This window comes from Platichthys flesus, chromosome 8 (genome assembly GCF_949316205.1).
Source record: "Platichthys flesus chromosome 8, fPlaFle2.1, whole genome shotgun sequence".
In the NCBI taxonomy this organism is placed as follows: domain Eukaryota; kingdom Metazoa; phylum Chordata; class Actinopteri; order Pleuronectiformes; family Pleuronectidae; genus Platichthys; species Platichthys flesus.
In genome coordinates, this window is record NC_084952.1 from 15,605,107 (window position 1) to 15,632,567 (window position 27,461).

General features: G+C 44.4%; 1 protein-coding gene across 2 annotated transcripts; it reads right to left on the bottom strand.

Annotated features, from left to right (window-relative positions):
- Window positions 1–1,807: 1,807 nt before the first annotated feature.
- On the bottom strand, window positions 1,808–26,985 carry neurl1b (neuralized E3 ubiquitin protein ligase 1B). 2 transcript variants are annotated; one of them, XM_062394479.1, is made up of 6 exons: window positions 26,852–26,985; window positions 6,920–7,158; window positions 6,505–6,838; window positions 4,449–5,192; window positions 3,516–3,641; window positions 1,808–2,682 (listed from the first exon to the last, which is right to left on the bottom strand). In XM_062394479.1, the coding sequence occupies exons 1-6, from the start codon at window positions 26,934–26,936 to the stop codon at window positions 2,435–2,437; spliced, it is 1,776 nt and encodes a 591-aa protein (XP_062250463.1). In that variant the 5' UTR covers window positions 26,937–26,985; the 3' UTR covers window positions 1,808–2,434. The 2 variants fall into 2 exon arrangements, with proteins under 2 accessions (XP_062250463.1, XP_062250464.1); XM_062394480.1 differs by lacking the exon at window positions 26,852–26,985 and adding an exon at window positions 11,530–11,798.
- Window positions 26,986–27,461: the final 476 nt, after the last annotated feature.

A 27,461-nucleotide genomic window follows, 5' to 3' on the forward strand; every position in this document is an offset into this window, starting at 1 on the left:
GTGTGAGTTTTCCACAAGGCTGCGGTTTATTTGATCGTAAAAAAAAACAAACTAAATTGAAGCTCCTTAATGATGTAAGTAGTGTTAGGCTCGTTTCACTATATTAGGACATTTTCTAAATTGAAGTTTACTTTGTCAACAAAATGCGTGATTTCTGCTTTTCTGTAAATAAATAATAAAAATTACAAGCCACTTTAAAGGACACTGTGGACACAACACACTGTTTGATGACCTCCACTACAGAGGTTATGTCTCATTGACTGTTATTTGGCAGGATTATGTAATAACTACTGGACAGATTTACGCGAACCTTTGTGGAAGGTTGTGGTATAGGTTAGGAAAGATCAGATGCATATTAAGGGGCAGATAGAGGAATTCATATGATAATAATATAATAATAATAAAAATATAATAATTTGTGGATCTTGAATAGAAAAATCCGGGTACGTTGATGGGCAGGATATTCATGACTGTGTGGAAACTTGGTGCAGATCCAAGTAAAAATCCTGAATCTAAACATGGCTCCCCAAGGGGACTGTTGAGCCTCGACAGAGGTTGCTTCATTATTTCAAGGTAGATGTTGCCTGCTGCTCCCGCAGAATGAGTCTCTCAATAACTGTGAAATTTCATTTTGCACAAAATCTATGTCTGTGTGATATGTTCTTAAAAATCAACTTGTGACAAACCTTAACCTTACAGCTGAGGCGTCTCCACGGAGGATCTCGGGCAGGCACTGGCTGTTTGTTATGACTATCTGCCTGATCAGTGCCTTTAGCGATATCCTAGGAGCAGACAGGGAGCTGTTATTTACTACCTCTGTGGAGACGCTGGCGAAATGAGAGAAAACAGGCCGTAGAGAAATGGATCTTAATATTAGCCGTATAAAATATCTTTGAGTGAAATACCATGATAAAGGCTGCTGCCGGTTGCAAAGCCAACCAAGCACCAAGAGGGCACAAGTGTTTATGAATATATTTTAGGTATAAAGCTGCCGCATGGAGAGGCGGTGGTCTAGTGGCAGAAATTTGGACTACGGGCAGAGAAGGTCTCTGGTTCGACTCCACGGAGAGACAACAAAAAGACGAACCTGGATTGATCTGTCCAAAAATCCAAGGGTCTCCCTACCCTGTCTAGTGCCCCTGAGCTAGGCACCTTACTCCCCCAACATCTGCTCCCCGAGCGCCGTACATGGTCGCTCACTGCTCTGTGTGTCCTGCACCAGATGGGTTAAAAGCAGAGATTCAATTTCCCTACATGCATGAGTGTGCCTTTGCATGTGTGTGCATGTGTTTGGGACTAATAAATGCATCTTAATCTTAAATCTTAATAACAAAAATTGGCAAATGTTCAGAAGCCTCAATAATGCTGTTTCAATGATATTGTTCACCGTTTTTCTATGATATTTTACATTTTGTATCAATTAAATAAAGATAGCTGTCTGTAGTGGTGATGTTATGGTATCAATTAAATTATTAAAAACTCTGCGGGAAAATGAGCACTTGAACAAACCTCAGTGTGATAAGAACGTACAGACTGAGAGAAAACAGCTTTGACATTGGCTTTGACTAGTTTGACATGTAACCAACCAGCCACCAGGTGGCGACTGTGACCCGTTGGCTTCACTTTCAAATAGCAGTCATGTCTCGCAGTAGTAGTTGTAGTAGCTGAAGTACTATTATTAATAACAGTATTTTTGTTATCATTATTATTATAGCTAAATAAAGGCTTGTATTCACATTTTCAAACATGAACCTTCAGAGCTGAGGGGTGTTTCAGTCTCATAATTATTAGTGAAAGTATGGACACATTTTTTAAATCACACATATTTCACATTTATTAGTCTCTCAAGGTGCTAAAAACAGATTCTGCATTTTATTCGTTCCAAACACACGTCTCTCAAAGTAGCTCACATCCAGCTGCATCCTTCCACTTACTATTCACCCTTTTTTGCATAAAGTCTTTATCTGTGCGCCTCTCTCTCCACTCGCTCTCCGTACTGTACATTGAAATATGGCTACGGTTGTTAGCATTATTACTCGGACACACAATGTGACAAAATCTAAGGCACTAGAGTTCGTAGACTACGGTCAGCGAGCTCTGCTGAAGCACACATATATTTTGGGCGATGTGGGGTTAGGAGAAAAATGTTCACAGCTCAGCAAATACATGGAAAATACAAAATAGGAGCACATGGTTCATCTTTTATTCTTAGAAGCTCCAAAATATAGAAGCTTGTGTGCAGTCTATGTGTCACGATGAGCTCTATCACAGTTCTGCGTTACGAAGATCCTGGTCTACCTCCAGATAAGATTTACCCATACAGACTAAATGGATATATAGGCACAGTTAGGTCCTGGTTCAGTTCTGTGTCCAAGAAAGCCTGAGAAGGAGAAACAGGTGTTGTCCAGCGACAGACGTCTGAGCATCTGGCCCATCACGGCCGGTAAGTCTTGATTACATCTTTGATGGGCCTCCTGCATATCGGGCAGCACGCGTTGATCTGTCTCTTCAGCTTCAGCCCGCAGTCGTTGCACAGGCACATGTGTCCGCAGGTGTAGATGACGGTGTCCACGTCCTGGTCGAAGCAGATGGTGCACTCGCCGTTTTTCCCAGCAGAGGGCAGGTCTGAGGCAGTGAGAGTGGGGGAGACGGGAGGGCTGAGAGGGGAACTCGGAGCGGTCACTGCAGGAGGAGAGAAAAAAAGAAATGTGGGTCTTAAAACACGGGAGCCGCAGATCCATGGGTGCACAGATAAGTCCTGTTCATGCAGTTACATTCCTTATTCCTTATGCTCTATGTTTCTGTGTGGTGGAGCGTGATTTATGTCTGTGTAAGACTTTTTAAATAAGTAATTTTTATGGATTTAACACAAGAAGTATGCACAGGGGTTACAACTAGCGACTGCAATCACTGATTCATTTTTCTCAGTTATAGTTATTATCATAAAAAAAGTTGAAAAAACGTCAATCACAAGTTTCAAGAGCCCAATGTGTCGTAACATCTTTTTTTAAACAATCACATTTAAGAAGGTTTCAACAACATATGACTTGTTTGGTTTCTTTAAGAAGCTAATAAAATGACTAATTCATAATCAAATAACATTTTGATTTTCTGTTAAATGACTTATTATTAATCATTGCTGCTGTTCGAGTTCTATTTACTAAACTGTTACAAAGAAAAGCAGTGAATTTCCACATTTAAGAAGCTTACACAAGAGAATCTTTGTTTTGCTTCTCTAAGAAACAAAAGGCTGTTTATCAATAGCTGCACATAAATGTTCTGTCAATTTACATCTCAATCCATTGACTCATCATTACAGCGCTAGAATAAATCAAATCAAAATCCGACATGATTAAAGTTATCTGCTGTTGCCCCTTTGAAATTTAGACAAAAACTCTTTTTCCCATGAACAGAACACCACAGTTCTTCCCAATTAGAGCCTCCCTGCTGTGGCCCTGTGTGGGTCTCCATCAAAATGGAAGCAGCGAGCATGCTGTCAACGTTCAGGAACGTACCCAGAGAGGATTCAGAGGCAGAGGAGGATCTGTTGACGCTGAACGCCAGGTCTGAGTCACTGTCATCTGGACTGCTGCTCTGAGAAGTGCTGGGGGACGTGGAGGGAGGACTGGACTGCAGAGTTCCTGTGGCACAAACATGAATACACATCAACGAAACCCCCACACGTACAAAAGTGGCGTCCACACAATGTGTTTGATTAACTGGAGTCATTTTAACACAATGTGTCCTTGACTAGTTGGAATGTAACGCTGCAGAGTTCAAGGCGTTACGCTGATTAGATCTGAATATTTATGATTTTCTTTCCGCCGGCTCTGTTTGAGGATGATGATGTTGTTGGATCAGAGAGCAGTGAGAATAGGATGTGAGCTGCTGGGAGTTTATGTGGGAGTAGTGGGAGTAGCACAGATAGGTCACAGCTCAAAGCTGAACAGACACATGCAGACCAAAACTACTCAGCAGCATTCCTTTAGTCTGGGAAAAAAATACATCTCAGGAGCTGCTGAGACTCCAGAGCAGAATGAATGGGTGTCCTTTATTAGCATTTATGATGTCAGCTTTGAGGCATTTAGCATTTGATTTACAATTTTATACCATTTGCATTACCCACAATGCAACTCAACCACTTACAGTTCAGGCACAGTCACACATACACGAATGTAGCAGTGGGGAACCTTCGCATCCCGTTCACCTCCAATCAAGCGAGGACCCAAATTAAGCATTTACTTAATGTGGTGAAGCAAAACTCAAGTGTAGTTCATCTTTGGTGAACTTTGATCCCAACATTCGTCTGCATTCATGACTGTGCCCTTCTGCCACTAACAGCTAAGTGAAAAACCAGTCCAATCTAATCATAATAATTACACAAAATCACTTTTACTTTTTGATATCACCGGGATGTGTACATCATTTTTCCAGAACGCTCATCTTACCAAGTATCCTGAGTCTGTTGACGGCGCCGTGCAGAGTGAAAAAGACCCACAGGACCTGAGAGGAGTCCACACACATCAGCCGGCCCCGTCCCACTCCGTTCACGCCGTGGTGCACCTCTCCGCTGGGCAGCAGGCTGAAGCTGAGCACGTCTCCAGAGCAAGGCATGGGAAAGTCCCGGTGCACCACCCAATACTCTTTACGGTCCAGCAGAACCTCGGGGTCCGCCGGCAGGTCCCCGGCGTGCAGACTGGCTGGGTCGCAGGATGTTAAACCGAACAACAGCGCCCCGAAGTAGGGCAGGCCCAGGTGGCCCACCTCCACGTACAAAGTCTCACCTACGTGCAGCGGCCGGTCGCTGAACACCAGAGTCCGACTGCTGTCCAGAAAGTGGATGCAGGCTGCCGAGCGGTCGGCAGAGAGTATCACGTCCGAGCCGCGGACGGGGTGAAAGTGCAAGTCGTTGTCCAGCGGGGACGGGAGGCCCCTGGCCACCCGCGGGACGCTGAATCCAGTGGAGGCAGAGGAGGACGGCGTGGAGGAGGAGGAGGAGGTGGACGAGCAGCAGGGGATGAGCTGAGCGTAGTTATTGAGCTGGAGGTTGGCCATCTTGGCAGCCGCGGTCTGGTTGTTCTCCAGCTGATTGTTGCTGTAATTGGCCGAGTCGTGGTTACTCTGGGGCAGATAGGCGCTCAGGCGGGCCGCGCTCAGGCAGCTGGAGCCAACGCTCTCAGCAAACGTGCTTTCTGTGGCGGAGAAGATTGACAAAGTACGTGACTTGGACAACACATCACATGATCTGTCACAAGCGAGACTCTTTTCTCGAGTAATTGATTATTCGTCTGTAAACATGTCTGATGTGGCCAGAGATATTCAGTTCATTCTCACAGAAGACAAAGAGAAAAAGGCTTTTGTATGTTGCTCTAATCGTGATGTTTGTTGTGGAGGTTTAGAGAACAAAAAAAAACGAGTCTGCTGTTTATTCGACATTCACCAATTTATTTACCGCCTCATTTCTTCTCCCTTCTGCCCTGACATGATTATCCAAACTCATACACAGACACAATCATAAAGCAAGTTATAGAGCTCTCTCTGTGATATAAACAAATCAGGGGCTAGTAGCCCCACCACCACCGTCGCTACCAAAGCTCTGGGATCTGCCGTCATGACCAAACATGGTCATATCTACTGACCCACTGAACATAAACCCGCCCCGTGAGTACGAGAGGCAACCGCGGGGACAGAGGGAGGTGGAAGAGAGGGAGGCGAAGAGGGAGAGGGCGACAAAGCGCGGGAAAGAGACAGCGATACTTTTACAAAGAGAAGCATGGAGGGTGAACTTGTTGGATGACATCTGCTGCGTGAAACCTGTAATGTCAGTCAACAGGAGAAGGGACAGGTCTGGTTTTCTCGACTCACTAGAGTCACAGAGTACTTCTACCTTCTCCCTCTATATGACAGGTGCTGCCTTAGAGCTTTGAGGTACAGCTGCTCTCTCATCCGTCAGCAAGCCACTTAAATTGGCTGTCAACGGGGAGTGGGCGAGGGACGGGGTCCTTGCCGGACAGGTTGGCCTGAAGTCAAATTAGAGTCTCTAATCCAACTCACCCCAACAGGCTTGTGTTTGGATTATGGAAGTTAATATAAAGAATCTGTAGGCGAGGGACAAGATGTAGCAAAAAGCCTTCTGTTTCCTTCTCTAGTGTGACACGTTTGAGCAGGGTCTGGTTGCCCACAGTTAATAAATGCATGTGGAGGGCAAAAAAGACGGAACACACAAACTGGGATTCGAACCAGGAACCTTCTGTTCCTGCTGTGAGGCGACAGTGCTCCTGATCGAAATACAGATCACACTGAATCCCTGATTATATTGTGGAATATTTTTGATTATTCTAGATGTATTGTGTAAAGGGAATATTTGAAGAGGTCAGTTGTGAAACTTCTTCCTCTCACTTCCCTTTTCTAAATGAATCATCTGCCGTGAGAACATTTTATCAGCTGCAGTCATGACAAAAGTTGTTTTTAGAGTTTCCACAGAATGAGTAAACATGATCTTACCGAGCAACGTGACCTCCTGGGTGATGCCGTAGATATCTATGATGGCCCAGAGTGGACAGCCAATGCTGAGCCCGCAGTGGAAGAGGATGGGCTCTCCGTCATTGATGCTGTAGAAAACTCTTCCATGGCGGTCGGCCCAGAATGCCAGCACATTGTCCTTCAAGGCCAGTCTCTCTGGCAGAGCTTTGGCCCAGTAGCCGGGCCGGGTCACCAGGTCCGGGCAGGCGTACTTGGGGATGTCAGTGGTCACCAATTCTCTCGGGTCCAGACTGGTGAATCCGAAGCGTAGCGCTCCGCTCCAGCCCGTGTGCACACCGCTCAGACGAAGACGCACCTGAATGAAGATCGATGATATGAATACGCTTCTATTCAATTATTAAAGCATCTTAAAAACAGATGGACTTTTCAAACAAACCTTCTCATAGAGGTGCACGGGTCGATGGCTGAACGTGATGCCGTTACAGAAGCTGTTTTTGCGAGTGGCTCGGCGGAGCTGCCCGTCCAGCCGGATGTTCTTGCCTTTGGCCTGGGGGTGAAACCGGGGCGACTCCACATTGATGCTGACCGGGGGAGCAGACGTCCTCCTCTCCACACCAGTGTTAGGAAGGCTGTAGTACTGCCTGCTGGCCACCGGGCGGGGCTGCAGAGTGGCATCTGTTGGTGCAAACGGAGAGACACGGAGAGAAAGAGAGAGAAACTCATCAATGCCTCGATCAAGTAAATAAGAGGCCAACGTGAAGAGCAGCGCTGCTTATGTCAGAGCTGGAGGGATCGTTCAAATACATTGCGTAAATAAAAGTGCCAAAGCAGCAATGAAAACAAATAATTCAAAACAAGTTAAAGTCATCTATGTGTCATCCTACTTATTGAAAAAGTATCCTCAATAAAAAGTATTTAAAATATGAAAGTAAAAGTACTGGTCATTAGATAATACCAAAGCACGAGGGTGTACGCAGCATGTTTCTGTTGCAGCAGCTGGAGGTGGAGCTCCTCGAAAACAGTTATCCACTCTTGTCAGATGATTAATGGGCGAAAAAGAGACAAAAACATGTTTTCATTTTTCACACTCTAATCTTGTTCATCTCTGATTTTGGACAGATATTGTATCCTTTGAACCTTTCACCGCAATGAAAACATGTGAGGAGGTTTGGAGGCAAAAATAACTGTATTGCTGGATCTGTTATTAAGTCACAGATATCTGAAATGTCAGCCTGAATCAGACTGCTGTTTGTTATTATGAATGTTGTGTAATCTTTTACAATGTGCTGCATTTTGAGAGCTTGTTGCATTATCCATTGTGTCAAAGACTTTATTTAGTTGGTTCACTTTCCAACACTGTATGAGTCATCAGAGAAGGTCAAAATAGTAATGCTATTAGTGATATAAAAAAAAAGGCATCCAAACACACACAATGACTCGCTTGCAAGTGGCCCATGGCAGTTGGTTTAGAGGGCAGAGGCCAGTTATGTAAAGGAGACCACAGTCTCACACATTTCCTTTCCCACACTGACACTATGAAGCCTCTCTGTTCCTCCCGAAAAGCACATTAAATAGTCCCTTTTAGGATGTAACCCACATGAACTGTATGAAAAAGCAACTGTCCTAAATCAGTCCTCTTACCACAACCTTACGGGAAGTTTAAATCAGGGAAATGAGGTGAGGTTATTATTATTATATATATACATATGACTGCGAAATACGTAAAAAGAGATGTTTGTCTTAGGTAAAATTGGATTTGAGCAAAGCTTATATTAGTAGTGTCACAGGAGAGAGAAAACATAACAAGCACAGAAAATCAACAGGAAGTCGAAAAACAGACGAGATAGGCCTTGGTCTTATTTATGGGCGATACACACCCTTGGCCTACAGCATAAACAAACCCTGAATGGCCCTTTTCATCCGTCCACAGTTATCTTCAGAAGTCGAGAATGAATCACACTGTGCCCTCGTCAGCCTAGAGAAGCCCAAATAATAAAAGGGCCTAATCTTTTGATCTTCACAGGAGATAAAGTTCTACTTGGGCAAAATAATTTCTTGACGAGCATCGCAAAACGAATTAGCAAGGATCAGAAATCAAATTGGACAAAGCAACTTAAAACAGACTTGTTGGGGTTGAATATCAAATGAAGCTTAATGAAGGGTGTTTATGGTATAAGATGGGAGGCCGCGTTTCTGCTCTCCTTTCTGTTTAAAAATCACTGTGAGCCGCCGTATATTCAATAACTCAGTGAAATTGACCACAGTACATTTCCTAAAAGAGACATTACCACTGATTATATTCTAAACTATGAAGCAGCAGCAGGAACATCTGCAACTTCTCAAAAGATGAGTGGGCGCCCTCTTCTCCTTTCTGCAGAGGGGAAGTCCACGGGCGTTAAGCTCACCTACCACTGGGACAGTGATGGAGTGGGAGTCCGCAGTCAAAGGACCAACAGTGATGACTGATGGAGACACTTGCCATTATAAGCTGAAAGGCATAGCACAATAGTTCATGAAGCGAAGGACAGCTCATAGCTTAGCTAATGTTTGCCCAAGTTTGGGTTGACTGTTACGTCAGAGTTTCCGATTGGTTGAAAATAAAGAGAATCCTAAGAAAAAACTGCAGTTCCTCTTTGGAAAAAAAACTCACAGCTGTTTCGAAAATATTTTCAAGAATCCTCAAAGATTTTTCTGTTTGTCGCCAAGAGCAGCGTTTTATGAATGGGCGGTCACTTCATGGGCCTTGTACACATGGTAGGACCGACTGTCGCACATTCAAATGTAGCTCAACACTATTTCATGTTGTGATCTACAGGTGGCAGTAATTAAGTAAACGCAGCGGTAAACCAACAAAGCCAGGGAAGAAGAAGATAGTAGAAGAAGAAGAAGAAGCAGAAGAAGAAGAAGAAGCAGAAGACCACAGCTGAGAAGTAAATATGAATGTAAACAGGCAGCTTTCAAAATGTTAAAAAAAGTCTGTTGCGCAAATGTTTTCTGAATATTTTTGTCAGACTGTAACGATGCACCCGAAGCGTTTTTGTGAACACTGAAGTCTTTGTATTGGAAAAAAAAACTCTACATCTCTAAATCTTTCTACATTTACGTAACTTTTTGTTCTATTTTCAAATAAAATATACTTTCATTTTCTTATAGTGTTTACATAGAAAAAAGAACACCAAACGGTAAAAGTCTGATGCTGTGGTCTGTGGTTCGAGTACACAAGAGGTACAGACGGGGCTAGGTCAAGACCGGGAGTAATGTCAGTGATACCCGATGGTCCCTGGATAGTCAGGACCACCAGAATCATGAGAAACGACACGGCGACTGGGTCTGTCAGCTGATCGGAAATGTGGTTACGAGCAAAGTTCAGCTGAAGCTCGGGGGCTGCTCCTGTCAAAAACAAAATATGCACATTTACACTACATTTCTGCTTTAGCCCATGGGTTTCAATCACTTTGGGTTATAAACAGTCGAGTGTGGGAATGGTGTCTCCCTGTCGTGCTGCTAATGAAGGGAGAAGCACAAATACATGCAATCACAAGACTGCACAAAACACAGCGCTGTGCCAAGGAGCAGCTTCTCGAGATGTAAAACTGATTTTGTGCATTCCTCGCATGGATCTTTGGCCACAAGATGATCAGGCTTGTTCTCCCCGCGTATCTCTAGGCTGCATGTGTTCACCGCATCATGCTGTAAGTCATCCCCTACCGAGGACATTGGTGGGTCTTAAGGACATTTCAGGGTCTGTTTAGTCACATCTTTGTTTGCGAACATGAGTCTCCTGGTAAGAATGTCTCCTTGACATCACTTGAAAAAACCTGGTGTAATGACTTCTTCATGGCACTAAGGCGTCCAACTTTAACCCATAAAAACACACTTTACTGTGCCCATCTCTTCTAGAGAACCATAAAACACAGATACTCATTTAAGCCCATGTTAATCGAAACCATACAGGGCGGGTAATAGGATCCGTGCTGCTTCTGCTCCTCTGTGACTAACTGTTCTCGGTCCAAACCCTGTGTCAGCTGGCTCCGGTGGCAGTAACCACATCATTTAGCCGCCGATTGGGTCTGTTGGGGGCGTGGGAGTGTGACAAACATTAAATCAGAGTGATGTGAGGGAGCTGATGTCAAGTAACGTACTCTAGGTGGAATGGGAATGTGCTTTCAGAGAGCTCTTATACGGCTGTATGCAAAAACCGGGGGCGACAATTGAGTCGCATGAAGGAGTAATTCTCACTTTAAGTTGAGATTTACATAAAACACCTTTGATGCTGCGCATAACTACAGAATATCATAATGCAATATAGCTCTTTTTGTGTTAGTTCTGCTTTTAATAAAGATTTTAGTGTTTTATATTTGTATTATTCTATTTTGGCATACACCCTCATGTTTCTTTTGTTACATGTGTGGTTTTCTCATTGGGATCAATAAAGTCCTCTATCCATCTATGAAATGAAAAAAATGTCACATATGACACAAAACAGACATAACATTTATTTCTGTCAAAATAAAAGCCAGATTTATGGGGGGGGGGGTAAGTGCACATCATAAGAAAACAGGAAAAACAAGGAGGCAGCAAAGTGCAGCACATTAGTGACACAGAAGGACACAGAACAGATATTGAGGAGATGATATGAATTCGTTTGGAAAATGGACATTAGTCGGAGATGCAATGGACTTTAAAAGTTTAAAGGATAATATTCGGAATAATGGATGTTTACTGAGGATTTATCCAGTCAATTATTAGAAACATTAATTGATGATGCTTTCAGCTGATCATCACTATATATTGTATTAAATTAACTATAAAGTTGCATGACTGATTTAGGTTTTACGAATGACAGGTAAGAAGTGGGATTCTCAGGGAGCGCCTTCTGTGCCCGGACTCGCTCCCTGGGAATCCCGCTCGGCTCCCCCGTGATGGGAAAGCGCGCCTGTGCGCAGAGCAAAGTATATGGTGGAACACGCGCTACCCAGCAAGCCCTCGCCAACACTCAGCTCCATGCACGCGTGTGCGTGCATCCGCAGCAATAACAGGTCTCACCTATCAGGGGTTTAGGTGTCGCGTTCCCCATTGTGTCCAGAAATCCCTCGCACCGGCTGACAAGTTAATTCGGATTGCGGAGTCCCTCTGTCCATCCGTGTAGACCCGGGTCTGGTGTGTGTGTGTGTGTTTGCCTGGATCCGGTTCCGTATGAGGATCAGCGGGTTGTGCCGTATCTCCGCGCCGAAGCATTGGACGCGCTCCTCTCCGTCCGTCTCCTTAATGTCAAAGCCCCCGAGCCGCTGCGACAGGCGGACACCGACTAGCGCGCAGGCAGCAGCCCCCTCCTTTCGCTTCAGTATCACAGGCTCCCCTCTGCACGACTTTAAAGACACAGTGAGCAGAGATGCCCCCCCCCCCCCCCCCCCCTTCCATCAACACCACCTACACCTCCTTCAAAAGCATCACACTGTCTCCGAATAATTATTTTAATAATTCACTCAGAGCCTGTGATGAGTTTGCAGCTGGGGACAAAAACATCCAGCTTGCTCTCATAAAGGAAGTCTGTCAGTGCCATTAGCATATAGAGAGGTGGGGTGGGGTGGGGGAGTGGGGGGGGGGGGGGTCGAGCAAGAGAGCCTGGTGCAAAACTTTGATAGCACCATGATGATTTCAGCATCCTCGTCTGACAGACCTTTTCCTCTTTGATTGATTTAAAAACTGACCTGATACCCCGAGATAAGAGACTTCCCAAGATTATTGATTCCTCCTCATGTGGTCAGAGGTTTTCAAGGACGGATCCAAACTGGAATACAGAGCCATCACATACAGGGAGGTGATGGTCTTTAAATAAATCACGTATTCCCACATAATAGTCCAAGCACCGTGTGAGGAAATCCCCTCTTCTTTTTCACCCCACCCTGTCCTCTGCCCTCCCGTAGCCTTGACTGCTGGGCTTCTCTCAAGCTGCTTCCTGTCTTCTGGACCACAGCGCTCTCTGAGGAGCCATGGCCTGCAAGGCTTGGAGGAATCAGACCATTAGAGAAGGGAGTGCCTGCACAGCGGATCTCCCTTAGTGGAGAATTAGACAGGGCCCGGAGCAGCGTTGCCAGATGGGAAACGTTGAAATGTTGTAGCAGGAGCTTAAAATGATCGTATTTTGAGCGAAATTATAGTACATGACCGGAGTAGGGATGGGAAGCTTGATACAGATGTTTCAAAGCTGTGTCCAAATTCTGATGCGCATGTTGTTTTGGAACCCTTCGGCGAAATGTGGTTCAAAACCATCATGTCACATGTTTAGTAGGTTTCATGTGATTAAGGATACGCTGTCGTTCGTGCTGGCGAGTCATGTCACGCTAATCATCACGAGCATGATTGGCTGGAAAGACCTCACGTGAGAAGAGATGCGTAAATACATACGTGATCCATAATAGACTATCCAGATTACAACTAACAATACAAAGTGTCACAAAATGATCAAATTGTGCAAGTTATTCTTCCTTGCTGCTTGGATTGTGACTAACTGGAAAACATATGACAGAGTTGGAGGATCATTTCCCCGGCTCGTGCGTTCAGCTATACTCCGCTGCGAGGATCAATATCACACACAGGAAAACGGCTCCTGGGCTTCCGCAGCCGCCAACAAGATCATGTATGATCTGCTTAGTTCCAATGCACTTCAGGCCAAATCAGTCTCGTGAGAATCGACGATTGGGTGAAGGCGGGCTGGGACTAAATATAACCCAGAGACAAAAGCATTTGTTTCTACCTCCTCAATGCTGTTTGTTTTTGCAGGATATGGTGACTACTTATGTGAGCACCGGCTGAATGGTGTTTGGGGTGAGGAGAAGGCAGAAGTGAAATTCCCCCCCCCCCCACCCTCCCTCACCGTTGCCACAGAAAGAAAGAGCTGCCACGGCAAAGGGGATTAACACAGGAAGTGAATATGAGGCTGCGATGGAGGCTGCAATCAAGCCTTCCCTGTAAACACCGCCGAGCTGCCGTAACAAGTGTTGCTTCCCCTGATGCTCGCGTTGCTGCCTGAGCACAGACCATGGTGCGCTGATGACAGAATAATGAGCACTCGGCTGATTTTATTCCAAAGTCACGGAACAGTAGTTTCAGGATTATTTCCACCTAGATACTGTCTGCAGAAATATTCCACAACACAGAGAGATGTCCAAGGAATAGTTTTTCGAGTTGCTTCCAGGGTGAGATGAGATCATCGATGGAGCTGGAGTCAGCAGCCGGTTGCATCGAGTTCACGTTTACAATGAAGACTGCCTCGAATGTGTGCTAAAGTATTTAGTACGTTATATTTCCTTTGCTTGATCCTTTAAACATCTGAGATTTGAAAACAAGAAGTTGAAGTTTTCCTTCGGGTTCCAACAAGACTCCAGAGAATCACAGCCCTCGGCCAATAAATAATCCAGCACAGCACCGCTAACAAATCCGTTTTACACGGTTTTTCATATGGATGGAACCAACATGCTCTCTCGGCTGTAAGCTAAGCTAACCAGCTGCTGACTGTACATTCAAATATTTACAGCGCAGTCATGAGAGTGTTATCGGTTTTCTTATCTAGCCTTGGGGCAAAAAAAGGGAATAAGCCCGAAATGTCCAACTGTTTATTTAAGATTACAGCCATATGTGGTGGACTCTATGCAACACACTATAGCACTTAAAGATGAACGGCAGAGCGTCTTTGGGATTTTGCTTTTATCTGCTTCTTTAACCATTTTCAGACATGAACTCTGGAAAATGTCCTGAAAATTGGGTTGACACATTTTTGGGTTGAGACAATATTCCCCAACTTTGAGTTGGGGAATATTCAGGTGAAGGGTGGCACATCGATAACGGCACTTTCAAAGTTGACATCTTTGTCCGCGTCTTCTACGTGTAAGACTTGCTATATTACTATGTCCAATATCGGGAGCCTCTGACTGGGACATTTGCGTTCTTAAATACCGCCCCGGGTTAATTTCAGGAAAAGGCCAGGACTTCAGTGCATGTTTGAAGGCAGCATATGAGATTCAGCGAGGTCTCACTGAGCACATTCAGCCTGTCTGCGGACCGGGAGATGGTACATTAGTTTAGACAGCGTGTCAGCGGTCGTCATCATACTCAGCCCGAAAACCTAAAGAACAACTCGGCATCGCCCTCGGCCCTGACCTCTGGATTCTGTTAACACAGATATCCAGCGTGAGTGTGATGGCTTTGACAGCAAGTCCCCTCTTGGAGCTGGTGTGGAGCCCGACCGAGGGAGCTGCTCTGACCACACATTTACAAACAGAGTGAGGACACAACTTGGCAAAACTTCAGTGTACATTCTTCACTACTACTGCAGTCGATGGCCACACAGCCTGGCAAGCGCTTGAGATTTTTGTTGCGATTAGTCAGTGGGATGTGTGAATAGCGATCGGTCCATGGGTTGCGGTTCTCGTACACAAAAACTAGGTGAGGGGCATGGAGTGCAACGCTGTACAAAAGCTGCATTTTTTTCATTTAATTGGATGCAAACAGGAATGCGAACTTGAACCATAATGTATACGGTCCCCCTTCCGCAAGCATCTGCGAGGCAGCGATCTCACAGGGCCTGCACAGCAAACCCAAGTTATTTCCAGAGGAACGAGGGCAGACTTTGCCTCGTTTGCTCCAGGAAAGTTGGCCCGCCGCGGTGTGACTGCTGCCACGCAGAGCAGCGCAGTGACTGCTCCTTGGACAGCAAAGTGTTACATTTGCAGTATTTTAATTCCCTTTAAAGACTCAAAGGCAGCGGAGAAATGCTCAGCAGATGGCCGTTTGGGAGGGTTTGTGTGCGGTGGTCTCAGTATCAGGGGAGGGCTCCTGTCCAAACCCCACTGATCTAATGGATGAAGTGAGTCATACCCACCTTCGATGTGAACACAGCCATCTCCATCAAACGCACATGGGCCAGCACAATGAGCCACATTCATACAACAATGTTTTCCTGGTCACCTCGCTCTGTTTTCTACTACGGTGCGTTCACATCTGTTTCCAATGTGCGCTCCTGTCTTTTCATTAGGTCGACCGATAACGGGCCGTCGGAGTCAAGCACCTGCTTTTCAAAAATCGCAAGATCGAAAGAGTTCGACTGTTGCCAAAGCCAATCTATCGGGGGGGAAAGTCCCTCACGCATATGATGAAAAACAAGTGAATGAAAAACTTTTTTGTTTATGTTTAAATCAAAGCAACAGCGCAACATTTGCCTTTAATTGGAGCCATTTTGGAGGGAGTTCTTGCCATGTGCTCGGTGCCCTCACAGATTGTTCTAATTTCCAAAATCCTTAGATCATGAGGCTGAATGCTGTGGCAGTCTTGAGCAGACAAAATGCATGCATGCTTGGTTTCACTTCTGCAATTTCAGATTTTCAGTAAATTAAAAACACAGCTACGGAGTGAATCACTGGCAACCGGTGCAAATTGGAGAAACGAAGCGCTGCCGTTGGTACGGACACAACACAGCACTGCAGCAAAGAGACAATCAGTGTTTTCTAACTTTTTATTCATGTACTTTACTTTCAATTAATTGGAGTTTTTTTTCAGGCCCTTAGGATATTTTCCAGCACCAGTCTAAGGAACGTTGTTGATACTTAAAATTAATTACTTATTCCTCATTTTGCATCAACAACACAATGAGCAGGGCGCTGCTAATTTTAGACAAATAATCCTTCTGCAAAACTTTTTCAGAGCCTACTCCACTGTTCAATCGATTTAAAATTCCTGTATAGCCTCAAGCAGCCACTAGACAAGTTCACATGAACTTCCAATAACGTCACTGAATCCAGTCTTGTATTATTTCTCATATTAAAAATGTATTTACTATGTGCCATAACGCTGCAACGTCCAGCTGGGAAGTTTTGTCTCATGTCGTAAACCGTGGTGGCTCAAAACAAATTAGCATGTGTCGTATAGTGGCTCACCGCAACGTGTTCTACGTGCACGAAAGCTCATTCTCTGCCAAACAAACAACTTAGGCTACATCCATATTGCAAAGGCTTAGTCTTGAAACAGAATCCTTGTCAACCGAAGTGAGTGTTTTGGATCAGCATTTTAGTCTGGACGTTTAACTCTTGATGTTTGGATACGATGACGTAGACAATCACAACCGTTTGCTGATTGGGTCTTTAACCTTCACTGTGTCATCAGGCTCCTAACGTATGACCGTCTTTCCAAAGAAAACAACCGGCTACCAGTGTAGGACGCAAAATGAATAATCAACTAAAAGCGCCACATGGCCCTTCCTGTTTACACAGGCACACAAATTCCTAGTGTATATGAGTGGTCACGTATATGAGTCTTCAGGCGTGTTAGTATGTACAGGGACGTAAACTGAGATGGAGCCAAAATACGCTGATCACTGGACAAGGATTCTGTTTCAAGACTAAAAGGTGGTAATATGGATGTAGCCTAAGTTGTTTGTTTGGCAGAGAATGAGCCTTCGTGCACGTAGAGCAAGTTGAAATTTGTTTTGAGCCACCAGGGTTTACGACATGAGACAAAACTTCCCAGCTGGACGTTGCAGCGTTATGACACATGGTGAATACATTTTTAATATGTTAAACAATGTAATGTTTAGTAATTTGTCATTTGCTAAATGTTGCATATTTTCATTTTGCCGGACTAGAACATGAAACAGTGGCCCGGCTCCACTAAAATGTTGTTTTAGGCCTCTCTGTCAGTGGGAGAGCGCTAAAAATGGCCTTTCAATGCATTTAACCAGATGCACGGACAGTGTTCTTCCTCCATCTGTTCTATTGTCTTTGAGTTCTCTGAGATGAGGAGCGGATGCACCACCGAAGGAGATGCAGGAAATACTCTCAGCCCAGAACAACACGGCCACGCTCTTCAAGCCCTCTGCTACGTGGTTAAGTTGGGACACAAGTGCATCTCAAGACTGGGGCTAAATAAAGGTTTTCTCTCTTGCACGACCTGTAATGAATCAAAACCGTTCTTCGTTTTATGAGATGCAAGCAATGACTTCATATCCGCAATTCCAACGGAAAAACACGCAAGAATTCAGCTCTTTAATAATGTCTTTTCATTTCATACTTTTAAACGGTGACTCAACAGTAGGTGCGTTTGATGTGGAAAATCCATTGAGTCATCCAGTCATCTGAGGACTAATCCCAGCTTTGGTGTCCAGTATCTGGACAAAGAGGGACAGGAAAGTCTCGACCGGTGTCAGTGTCAAGGTCTTGGTCAATTTTTTAACGTGACTCCACAAAATCAGCAGTGGCCTCCCTCAACGCCGCCTGTCAGGCACGCTCCAGGAATAGACATTCTGGTCGAGCAATAAAGTTTACAAGGTGAAGCTGTGTGTTTTCAATCATTCTTCAATCGCTGATGAAGAAATAGAGCTATGTCGGTGCGTGTGTAATGGCATAAATGTGTGTGTTTTTGTGGGACAATATTATGACGACGGGATGGATGTTGTTGACCTGCAGCGTTTCACTGCTGCACTGCAGTTGTGCCAGATTCATATTAACCCTGTCAGGCGTATGGTGGTGGTGGTGGTGGTGGTGGTGTGTGTGTGTGTGGGGAGGGGGGGGGGGGGCAGTGAATTCTTGCGGTATACATTTAACAACAAAACCTATAGTTAAGAAGATCCCAATTAAGCCTGTTAACATCATTAGAATTTATGACACAGTTCAAAAGGAACTCGCTTCCCAAGCAATTTAAGGCTTGTCAGAATATGCCTCCGAGCTTCCAAATTCTAACCTCTAAATGGCTTCACTCTCAAATATTCAGGAAGTAAAGAATCCAAAATCTCATTAGAGCAACACGAGCGGTTTGGAGGAACTGCTGAGCAGCCCAGTTTGGGGCTTTTCAGCGAGAGCCCTTTCACCAATTAATCAATTTCTTCATGTTGTTGCCCTTTCATGTTTTCGACATGTAAAATGATTTCTCTCCACAGCTACGGCAGCAGTTTATCAAAGTTAATGTCCCAGACAAGTAGAACTGGAGTTTTCACTCTTGTTCTGTTTAGTGTGTTATAGTGCGAGGGGGGAAAACATTTTTGTTTTTTTTCTAAATGCACACAGAGGCAATTAAGAGGCAATAAACACTCAACCAACATATGCAATTATTTTTTTCTCAAGTATTTCCTCAGTAAACTTCATGGATTAACTACAGGACAAAACAACAACAGCTGAAAGCACGAAGCATTTGACTCTTGTTACCAAACTCCAATATTAAAGCTAGAAGTGGAACTCCTAGAAAAGCTAGCAAGAGCAGGCTGAAAATATGCCACAATACATCCCACCCCTCTCGTAAAAGCTACACCCCCAAAACACATGAACGTGCACTGTCTGACAAGCCCACTTGTTCGTGGCAGGCTTGCTAACTTCTTCTTCTCTGCTTTGTCTCTTCGGCTGACGACTCCAGTCATCTGCAGTGAGAGCACAGCCCCCGATCATTTCAGACTGTATGAAATGACTGGTTGTTTAACACAGTCATGCAGCGGGACACGGACACAGCGTTTTCTTTTGAGAAGACTTTATTTATTGATGGCTATCGGGACATGCGGATGAAGTCTGTTTCAGAAGAACTTACCAACCCTTCCTTTAACAGATCTGTACATTTCTGACATGATGCTCGAAGTAACAACACGTTCACCCAGCAGCAGCACCCCTGGTGATGTAGACCGCGAAGCTCTCAACGACCCACTGAGGCCCTGCGGGTTATGACACAAAATGCCTCAGCTATTATTACCCTGGGCAGTCCCTTGGTACACTAAAGGACATCGAAGCCCCCCTTTGAACAACAGGCCGGGACAAAATCTCAGTTTGAGAAAAGTTTCCAGTGTTTGCACGACGTGCGAGAAGTTCAAGAGGAGAACAGCCAGCAGCTGTCATATTATATACTGACCATTAGTGTGTGATGGTTAGTGTGTCCCTCAGTCCCAGAGGAAAGGGCATATAGGAATAGCGGAGAGGTCCAGGTACAGCATTACATAATAACATATTTCTTTCCAAGCAGACTCCCTTTGGACTCAATCCTCTGCAGTTGGGACGGTGACGCAGTCGTGCGCTGGATGTGAGGTTTTCTACCAGTTGCCCCTTCTCTGCCCCTCCCTAGAGAGCCTGTGAGACACAGAGGTTGTTCCACTCCGAATTTCCCATAGAAGGCAGAAAAATCAGACCGGAGTGTCAAAGGTCATGGAAGCACTCAGTCGCTCTTGCCAGTGTGGAATTTATTGGCGTCTGAGAATGAGCTATAATCCAAACAATGTAACTCCCTTTGGTTTCATGTTATGGCTGATGATAAATCGTTATTATTTACATGATATCGTGACAGGTTCTGTATTGTAACCATGGCTCGCCTCCAAAAGCAGATCCTCATATCAAAAGCAAATGAAATCGAGCAGAATTAAAAGGAGGCTAATTTCCCTTCCCCACTGGACTTTGCATGAAGGACGCATAATTGACACTCTGGGGGACTTGAGTGGAACCTCCTCTTCCAGAGCTGTGGGTGGACGAGTTACTCATGTCAACTGTCATAAAGGACATTTAAGCCCCTCGCAGCAGTGCACCAGCAGGACCAGTAGTAATGACATGTTATTTTTTGTGTCAAGGGCAATTTCAAGGCCTGCAGCTCTTTTTGCTTCAACTTAAATAACCGTGGTCACTCCGTGTAGCATTCCAACCATCACGTCCTCTGTGGTAACCAGGATTGCACTGACATACTCTCACAACAGATATGCTCCGATACCGCTACCAGTATTGTAGATGCCTTCGATATCAACGAGGAGCCGGGTTGGGCGAGTGCAAACAATCTATTTCCGTTTCATCTTCCGTAACTTTCTGTTCCAGGAAATCACTTTCAGGGATAGCTAAAAAGTCAGTAATTCGGTAATATTTCATACTGGAAAGTCCCACAAGTGAAATGGTGACGTGTCGCGTACCATATGCAAGACCTTGGTGTCGAGAAGTGATGTGAATCCCTCATGACTGATAATGAAGTAATATATTCATTCTCTGTATTTATTTATCAAAGTGTGTAAGCTGAGGCAGACAACATCCAACAGTGATAGCAATCATCGGGGCGGTGTGGCCTAGGTGGTAGAGTGGTGGTTCTTCAACAAGAAGGTTGCCGGTTCAAAACCCACTCTTCCCCATCTGATTTTTTGGGGAGAGCGTGGCCTAGGGGATAGAGCGGGTGCTCTGCAACTAGAAGGTCGCCGGTTCGAATCCCGCTCTATCCCATCTGCATGCCTAAGTGTCCTTGGCAAGATACTGAACCCCTAGATGGCCCCTCATAAAATGATGAGTGTTCTAAAAATGTAAGTCGCTTTGGATAAAAGCGTCAGCTAAATGACATGTAATGTAATAAATGTTGAGAGTAATAATTGTAAGTCGCTTTGGACAAAGGCGTCAGCCAAATGACATGTAATCAAATCCCTCACATACAGGGTTAGTAGCATACAGCTTTTATTTTTTCTAATGAACTGGTATCAGGCCGATACATAAAGTCCACGTATTGGTATCGGGAAAGGAAAAATGGCATCGGACCATTTCTACCGTTGCCTAACATGTTCAGTGGGTGCTAGCCTTTGTTCTTAGGCCAAAATCGATCATGCCTAAAGAGGAGTCGGCTCTGTCGTCAGTGAATAAACATTGTACCTGTCATCTTAGCTCTACAGTCATGCCAGCATTGTCTTGTTTCCTCTCCAGTTCATGTTCATGTCCTCGGCCGCTGCCCTTTTGCCTTTACGCATCTTTTCTTCCACCGATTATTTCAGACACAATGTGGCTACGCAGAGTCAAAGAGACACTCGCCGTTTCTGAGCCAAAGGTCTCGAGGTGATGCACGCTCCCTGCCTCGCTGCTGACTTGGGTGGGCGTAGGTAATTAGAGAGCGGGTATTGTTAGTCCCGGTCTCCAGGGAAACAGCTGCCATCCATCCCCGAAGCAGCTTGAGGCTGAGGTGCGTACCGACTCCTCTGCTGCTATGGACAGATGCCCTTCACTGAGCACATCCAGGATTCCTTCTTCTTCTTCTTCTTCTTTGCATTACGTCAGGATCCTGGATAACTGTCGCAGATTTGGACAGTGTGTCTGTCATACCGCGGTCATTATCAAATTAAACAAAACCATATGCATTTCTCTTCCTAAAGGATCCAGGTCGGATAAAGAGGCATCACGTTATTGCATCCACCACTGTCACTGCTGTTCACTTAGAGAATCGAGGAAGCAGAGGCAGAGAATTAGCAGTGTTCCCGTCTTATCTTCACATCCCCAGACAATGAACCAGGAAAATAAACAATGCAGAAGGAAAGAAAGCTTCTTCTTCATGACTGACTCGCAGCAATAGAGACAGATCAGGGGCAGAGAGCCAAGCGCCCTCTGTTTTGCTATGATTCAGATCAGCTTGTTTTGGCCGACCCAGTTATAAAGTCCAACACCAAAATAAACCGTGTATTTCCCAACGTCGAGGCAAAGGGACTGAGCATTTTAAAAATTGAGAATTATTCCATCTATGTTTTTCATTTAATAGCATCGTGACATGGTTCATTGACATTACCGCTCAAGTCAACTGTTAACTAAGAAATATTCAGATAACAGACTTTGTCTTGGTAATTAACCACATTTGTGCAGAACCTGTTGGTGCCTCACATTATTCGAAGGTCATACATGAGTTACCAGTAAGCAACGTTCAAAGGTAACTGTTCGTTCCAGCGCCATCGAAATCGAGCCATCTTGGATTGGACACTACCCGCTATCTGGAGCCTCACTTCATAGACCCAGCGCATACCAGACATCAAACACAAACCCTCATGGAGGGACATGAGCCCATGGGAACTCTGTAAGCTGATCTCATGCCCCGGACACTTTGGGACATTACAATGTACAGTATGCAGCCAATGTGTTCAAACAGGTAAACAACCAAACACAGCAACAGGTACAGTCCTGGAATCCGTGTGTGTCCCCCTTCCCAAGAATGAAAAAGCTGCGGGTACCATAAACACCCTGCCCCCCACCCCACCCCCAGCCCCTCCTAGTTACATAATGCTTTGCCTTTGATTTAAAAGAGGGAAACATCGGGGTCACTCTCACAGACACTTGGTTCACCTTTAGCACTTCTACACTGCTGAGTGCTTCCGTCCATCTGTGCCCCTTTTCCCGGTCTCCACGTCCCTCAGCTTCCATCGGGTCAACCCCCGTCCAATCCCGTTTGTCTTAACGCCTGTCTCCCTCGAACACGAGTCTGTAGGCTTGTGTTTATCTTACTCATTATTTTTTCTAAGAGCTAATCTTTCCCTCCTTCCCATTCCCTGGCCCTCTGCCCCTCCCTCCCTCTCATTCGTTCTCTTGTCATGACATTGGCCTGTGACACGTGTGGGAAACTTCTGCTGGGGCCCCCCGCTTTGGACAGGACACTGATATACCGACAGTGCTGCGTGAGGGGGCTATTTCTGGAACTTGTAAATATGAGAACTTCCTTTCTTAAAGTGTATCCAATATGTTAGAGGACTGTTAGCAACAAGGACCCCCCCCCCCCCCCCCAATAAAGAGCCCATCCATTATCACCTCCAGTACAGCTTCTTATTCTTTCTAAATCAGTGGGATATTACGAAACTGAGCACCACTCTGACAAACACACATTTTGAGATCGTAGGACAGTGAATCCGGCTCTCACATACAGGCCATGTTTGTCTGCGATTGTACTTCTGTCACTTTAATACCCTAATCAGGTGCTTCCACACATTATGCCCAGGTTTTATGGGCAGCGTCCGGCTTGCAGTTCCAGGAACAGCCAAACTCTCTCTCCCCTGTTTGGAGGCGAGGTGACAAGACATGGAGTGAAAGGAACAGGAAACATTATGAACAGTAACTTCAGAGCAGGAAGCCGAGTTTGTGATAAGGGAGATCTGCGGTCAGCTGCAAGGCCTCTCAGCCGCACACACAGTTCATATGGGGATCGGATGGGTGACTCTATTCGCCACAGTTAATGGAAGAGGGAGAGTGATTTTATCTGAGCTGCATCATCAGTCATACTGAATACAGGGCTGGTTTATTGTGACTAAAAGATATGAAACAGGGGTGACGCAATTAATTAATTAATTGATGTAACTTTGATAATTGATTCATGTTTCGAATTGATTAGAAAACAAAACATCAAAACATCTGCTGATTCCAGTGTCTGTGACTGTGGGCTGCCTTTTTGTTTTTTCATCATTTTTAAAAACAGAAAATCTCTGGGCTTGAGGCATTGGTTGGATAAAACAAGTATTTAGAGAGATCACCATCATACCACTACTATTACCACTTGCACAACTTCTGCAACTGCTTGTTGGTTTGCATTTAGCAGTGTTGTGCAAAAACTACAATCCTACACATGCTTGTTTAGTTGATATACTGTTTATAAAGATGGATGAGGCCAGAAATTGTTGGTGTGGATGGAGATTAAGATCTAGGATTTTTTTCCAGTTCTGTTTACTATGTATATTATTGTAGTTTAACAGAGCCCCTTATTTTGTCTTTTCTATTTTTATATAAAAAGAAGTAGAACACAGACAGTATATATAGAAGGATAGTGCGTCTCCACTTCTTCCCACTACCCAGAAATAAACCCAAAGTATTATGGATGCGAACGCTTCAATGTTGTGCGTTTGGAGTCAGAGTCTGCACATTGAAGCGATCGAGGGATAACAATAAGAAATCCTTTATTAGTGCCCGAATTTTTATTTGAATAGGTCCGTGTCCCATTCACTAACATGGAGGAGAGAGGACTTATAACCTTTACTCAAGCCAGACAGCAGGTGGCGATGCTTTGGCTTAACTTTTAGGGAGCCATCATGTTGTCCATCTTTATAAACAGAACTAAACAGTCATGTGTAGGATTGTTGAGCTTTGGCAGACGTATAATCTCTACTGAGGTTCAACTGATAAATGAACAATTAGGCTATTGTTCAATATCCTCAGCCTATATAAGGACACTGAACACAACTGTCATGACCTGTTCATTAAATCTGAATCAGCCTTAAAAATGGAGATCAACTGCTCTGACACTTACAAACTCCCCGGCAGGCGATATAATTAATAGGTGATAATATATCCAGTGAACATTACTGATACAATAATTATGTGTCTCCTTTTCTTTCTCTTTCACACTGTCACAGACACACACTCCCACGCACACACTCGCACGCAGTCAAGCAGTGCTGAATAATTAAGATGGTGCTGAATGTTTAACGGCCTCCCCTTATGCCACCCAAGAGCTCCATCGTGGCATGTAAGAAGTGGCCAAGGTCGTATATTCTCTCTCTCTCTCTCCCTCTTTCTCTCTCTCTCTCTCTATCTCTCTCTCTCTCTCTCTCTCTCTCTCTCTCTCTCTCTCTCACCAACACACACATACACACACACAGAACACATTGTTATTTTACTTTCCGAACAGAAGTACTTTACAGATAGTCAATGCAACATGGCACATACTCAGATGTGAAAACAACAGATGGGTGACGATGGACCTTGTGTAACTCGATCGAGCTCGACCTGAAACTCGATCCTCTTTTTCTCTATGACTCCTCTAATCACCCCGACTCTCATCCCGCTCCACAGCACTCGGTGTGTCTGATGGTATCAGGTCTTCTGCTGACATCACGGTTGAGCGAGCGAGTGCCAGACAGCGCTGATATAGAGCTCCAACATATATATATATTAAGCAGCGGGCCTCTTCAAAGACAGGCCCTGCAGCAGCTTCAAAAATAGGAGCAGACCTTGGACGACCGTTACACAACCACACCTGTTGCTTCAGGCAACAAGACGTAAGCGACCACTTCCAGTGAACTTCAGAGGAAAACACAAACAGTTGCTTCACAGAGTTTACATTTGGACCATGGCTGTTTGGATAGAAGCAGTGTTACTGGTTTATGACTTAATACAGCGAGGGAGAACAAATGATGGACGAGCTTTGCTTGGCTACAGTGATCGAGTGAACTCATCCCTTCACTTGCCAAAGAGGATCAGCCAGAGCTGAGCTCTCTATTGGCCCTAGCCCAATGTGGATGTCAGGGTTACATAGTGGCGCCACCTAGTGCTGCTTGTGAAAAATGACTAAAAAGAAGGAGTGGGTCAATCAACATATGTTTAAAAGATTTATTGGGAAAATAAAAAAGCATTATTATTATTTGAAAATAAATTGTGCAATACCCTGGATCTTTATAATATCCAGGGACAGAAAATAATAGCCACAACATATCAGATTTATAATGTTGTTTGGTTTGGAGTTGAATATGTAATATTTATATATATGGTGTTATCACACTAGAAATATGGCAACATTAAACCAAAATAGGTTTATATTATCTGAAAACTTGAAATAACTTTTTAACCACATACCACCAATTTCTATATTGATTACTGAATCGGTGGTTTGTGTTTTTGTCCGAAAACGAAAATGACAATCATATTAAAGATAGGGGTGTCAAAGACAGTAGGGGGTGCGTCCATTTGTTTTCTTTACAATGCTTCTTATCCACTGTTGCTTCCTTTTCTTCTATTCTCACAACACATTCTGTCTTTTTCTTTTTTCCCATCACCCCACAGGAGCCTGGGAAAGCTATGACATCACCACGAGGCCTCTGTGAACCTCTCCTAGCCATGGGCCCAGTGCAGCAGTGAACAAGCGATAGGCATTTCCTGTCTTGTCTAAAACAACAAATAATAGAGTTTGATTAATGAAAGATGTGATTTGACTCCTCTTTCAGTTTGGAGCAGATATTTCCTGAGTTATTAACCCTAACCCTGTTCATTCTGCTTATTTATCTCACTATACTTTATCTCATTTTACTGGTAATTTGCACTTGTTAATTTAATATTTGCTTTTTTTTTGTGCAAAACTGCAGCAGTAACGAAATGTAATGTCTATAAGGAATATAATATAAGTGAATTTGAACTTGTAACTTATATAAAAGAAGAGGTCAAAAGTGGCAGGTCATCATTGTCTTGCCTTTCTCCACAAACAGATGGAGGTTGGAACTCACTGCTAAAGCCACAATAACGATGTAAATATGTATAAAAGTTATTAGTTAAACCAAGATGAACTCAAATGTCAGTAAAAAGTATTATAACAATGTAATGTAATGACACTGTTTATGGGCTTAGGTAATGTTAATACCATAACAATGCATTTATAGTGAGGTCAGAGCAACCAATTATTAATACTGATCATATTTATCTAATATAGGCAGGTTTTGCTGTGATGTTTCAAACAAGCCTCGTGGGTATGTCAGCCTTGTAGCTGCCTATGACTCTAATTGATTTAAAATGGTGTTTCACCAGCTTTAAGCTCAACACCAGTCAAGTGAAGACATGCAGAAAGCAGCAGGAGTGAAACACTTGGAGGAAGGACTCACCCTCAGGTTTCTTCTCTTCGCTGGCCACAGGTAAACTGGACAAACCTACTGGCAGGAACAGATTTGTCGACTGGTTGTTTCCCATCTTCTCTTTCCCATAAACGGTTCAGGTTAAGATGAACGGGGAGAATGAAGTTGAGTTCGAGCTCGTGCGGGGGTGCAGCTGGCGTCAGTCGCAGGGTGCCAGGGTTGTGTTTGAGCAACGAAGAGCAGAATCCCGCCTGAAATTTGAAGACGTGTAAACATGAGCACGTGGCTGCTGTTATCTTTTCACTCTGTCCAATTACATCAAGCCTGATTCATGGAGGACGCTGCCACGGGCACTGTGCGTGTTTCTGTGCGTGTGCTTGTGTGCGACCGTTAACCACTTGTGTTTGCAGCTCTTTCTAAAAAAGAAAGGGGATGTGCGCGTCCATGTTAACGTGCGTGTCCTTGAGGGGTGAGCGCGACCTGGCAGCTGAATGTTGGGTGAGGAGAAATACTATTTGTACTTAACAAATAGAGATATCACAATAAAACTCAACTATAAACATTAATTCATCTTAATGTTGTTATGATACGCTCATATCCATCATTTTAAAGGAAGCAGTTACTAATAATACAAATGTAT

What these genes read in the sequence shown, in the direction of transcription:
- neurl1b (XM_062394479.1), bottom strand. Translation starts at nt 26,936, where the DNA reads ATGGGAAACAACCAGTCGACAAATCTGTTCCTGCCAGTAGGTTTGTCC. An exon ending in CCAGGAGGTCACGTTGCTCG is followed by an intron (nt 5,193 to 6,504) that starts GTAAGATCATGT and finishes TCTCCGCCACAG; the next exon opens with AAAGCACGTTTGCTGAGAGC. An exon ending in TGCCTCTGAATCCTCTCTGG is followed by an intron (nt 2,683 to 3,515) that starts GTACGTTCCTGA and finishes CTCCTCCTGCAG; the next exon opens with TGACCGCTCCGAGTTCCCCT.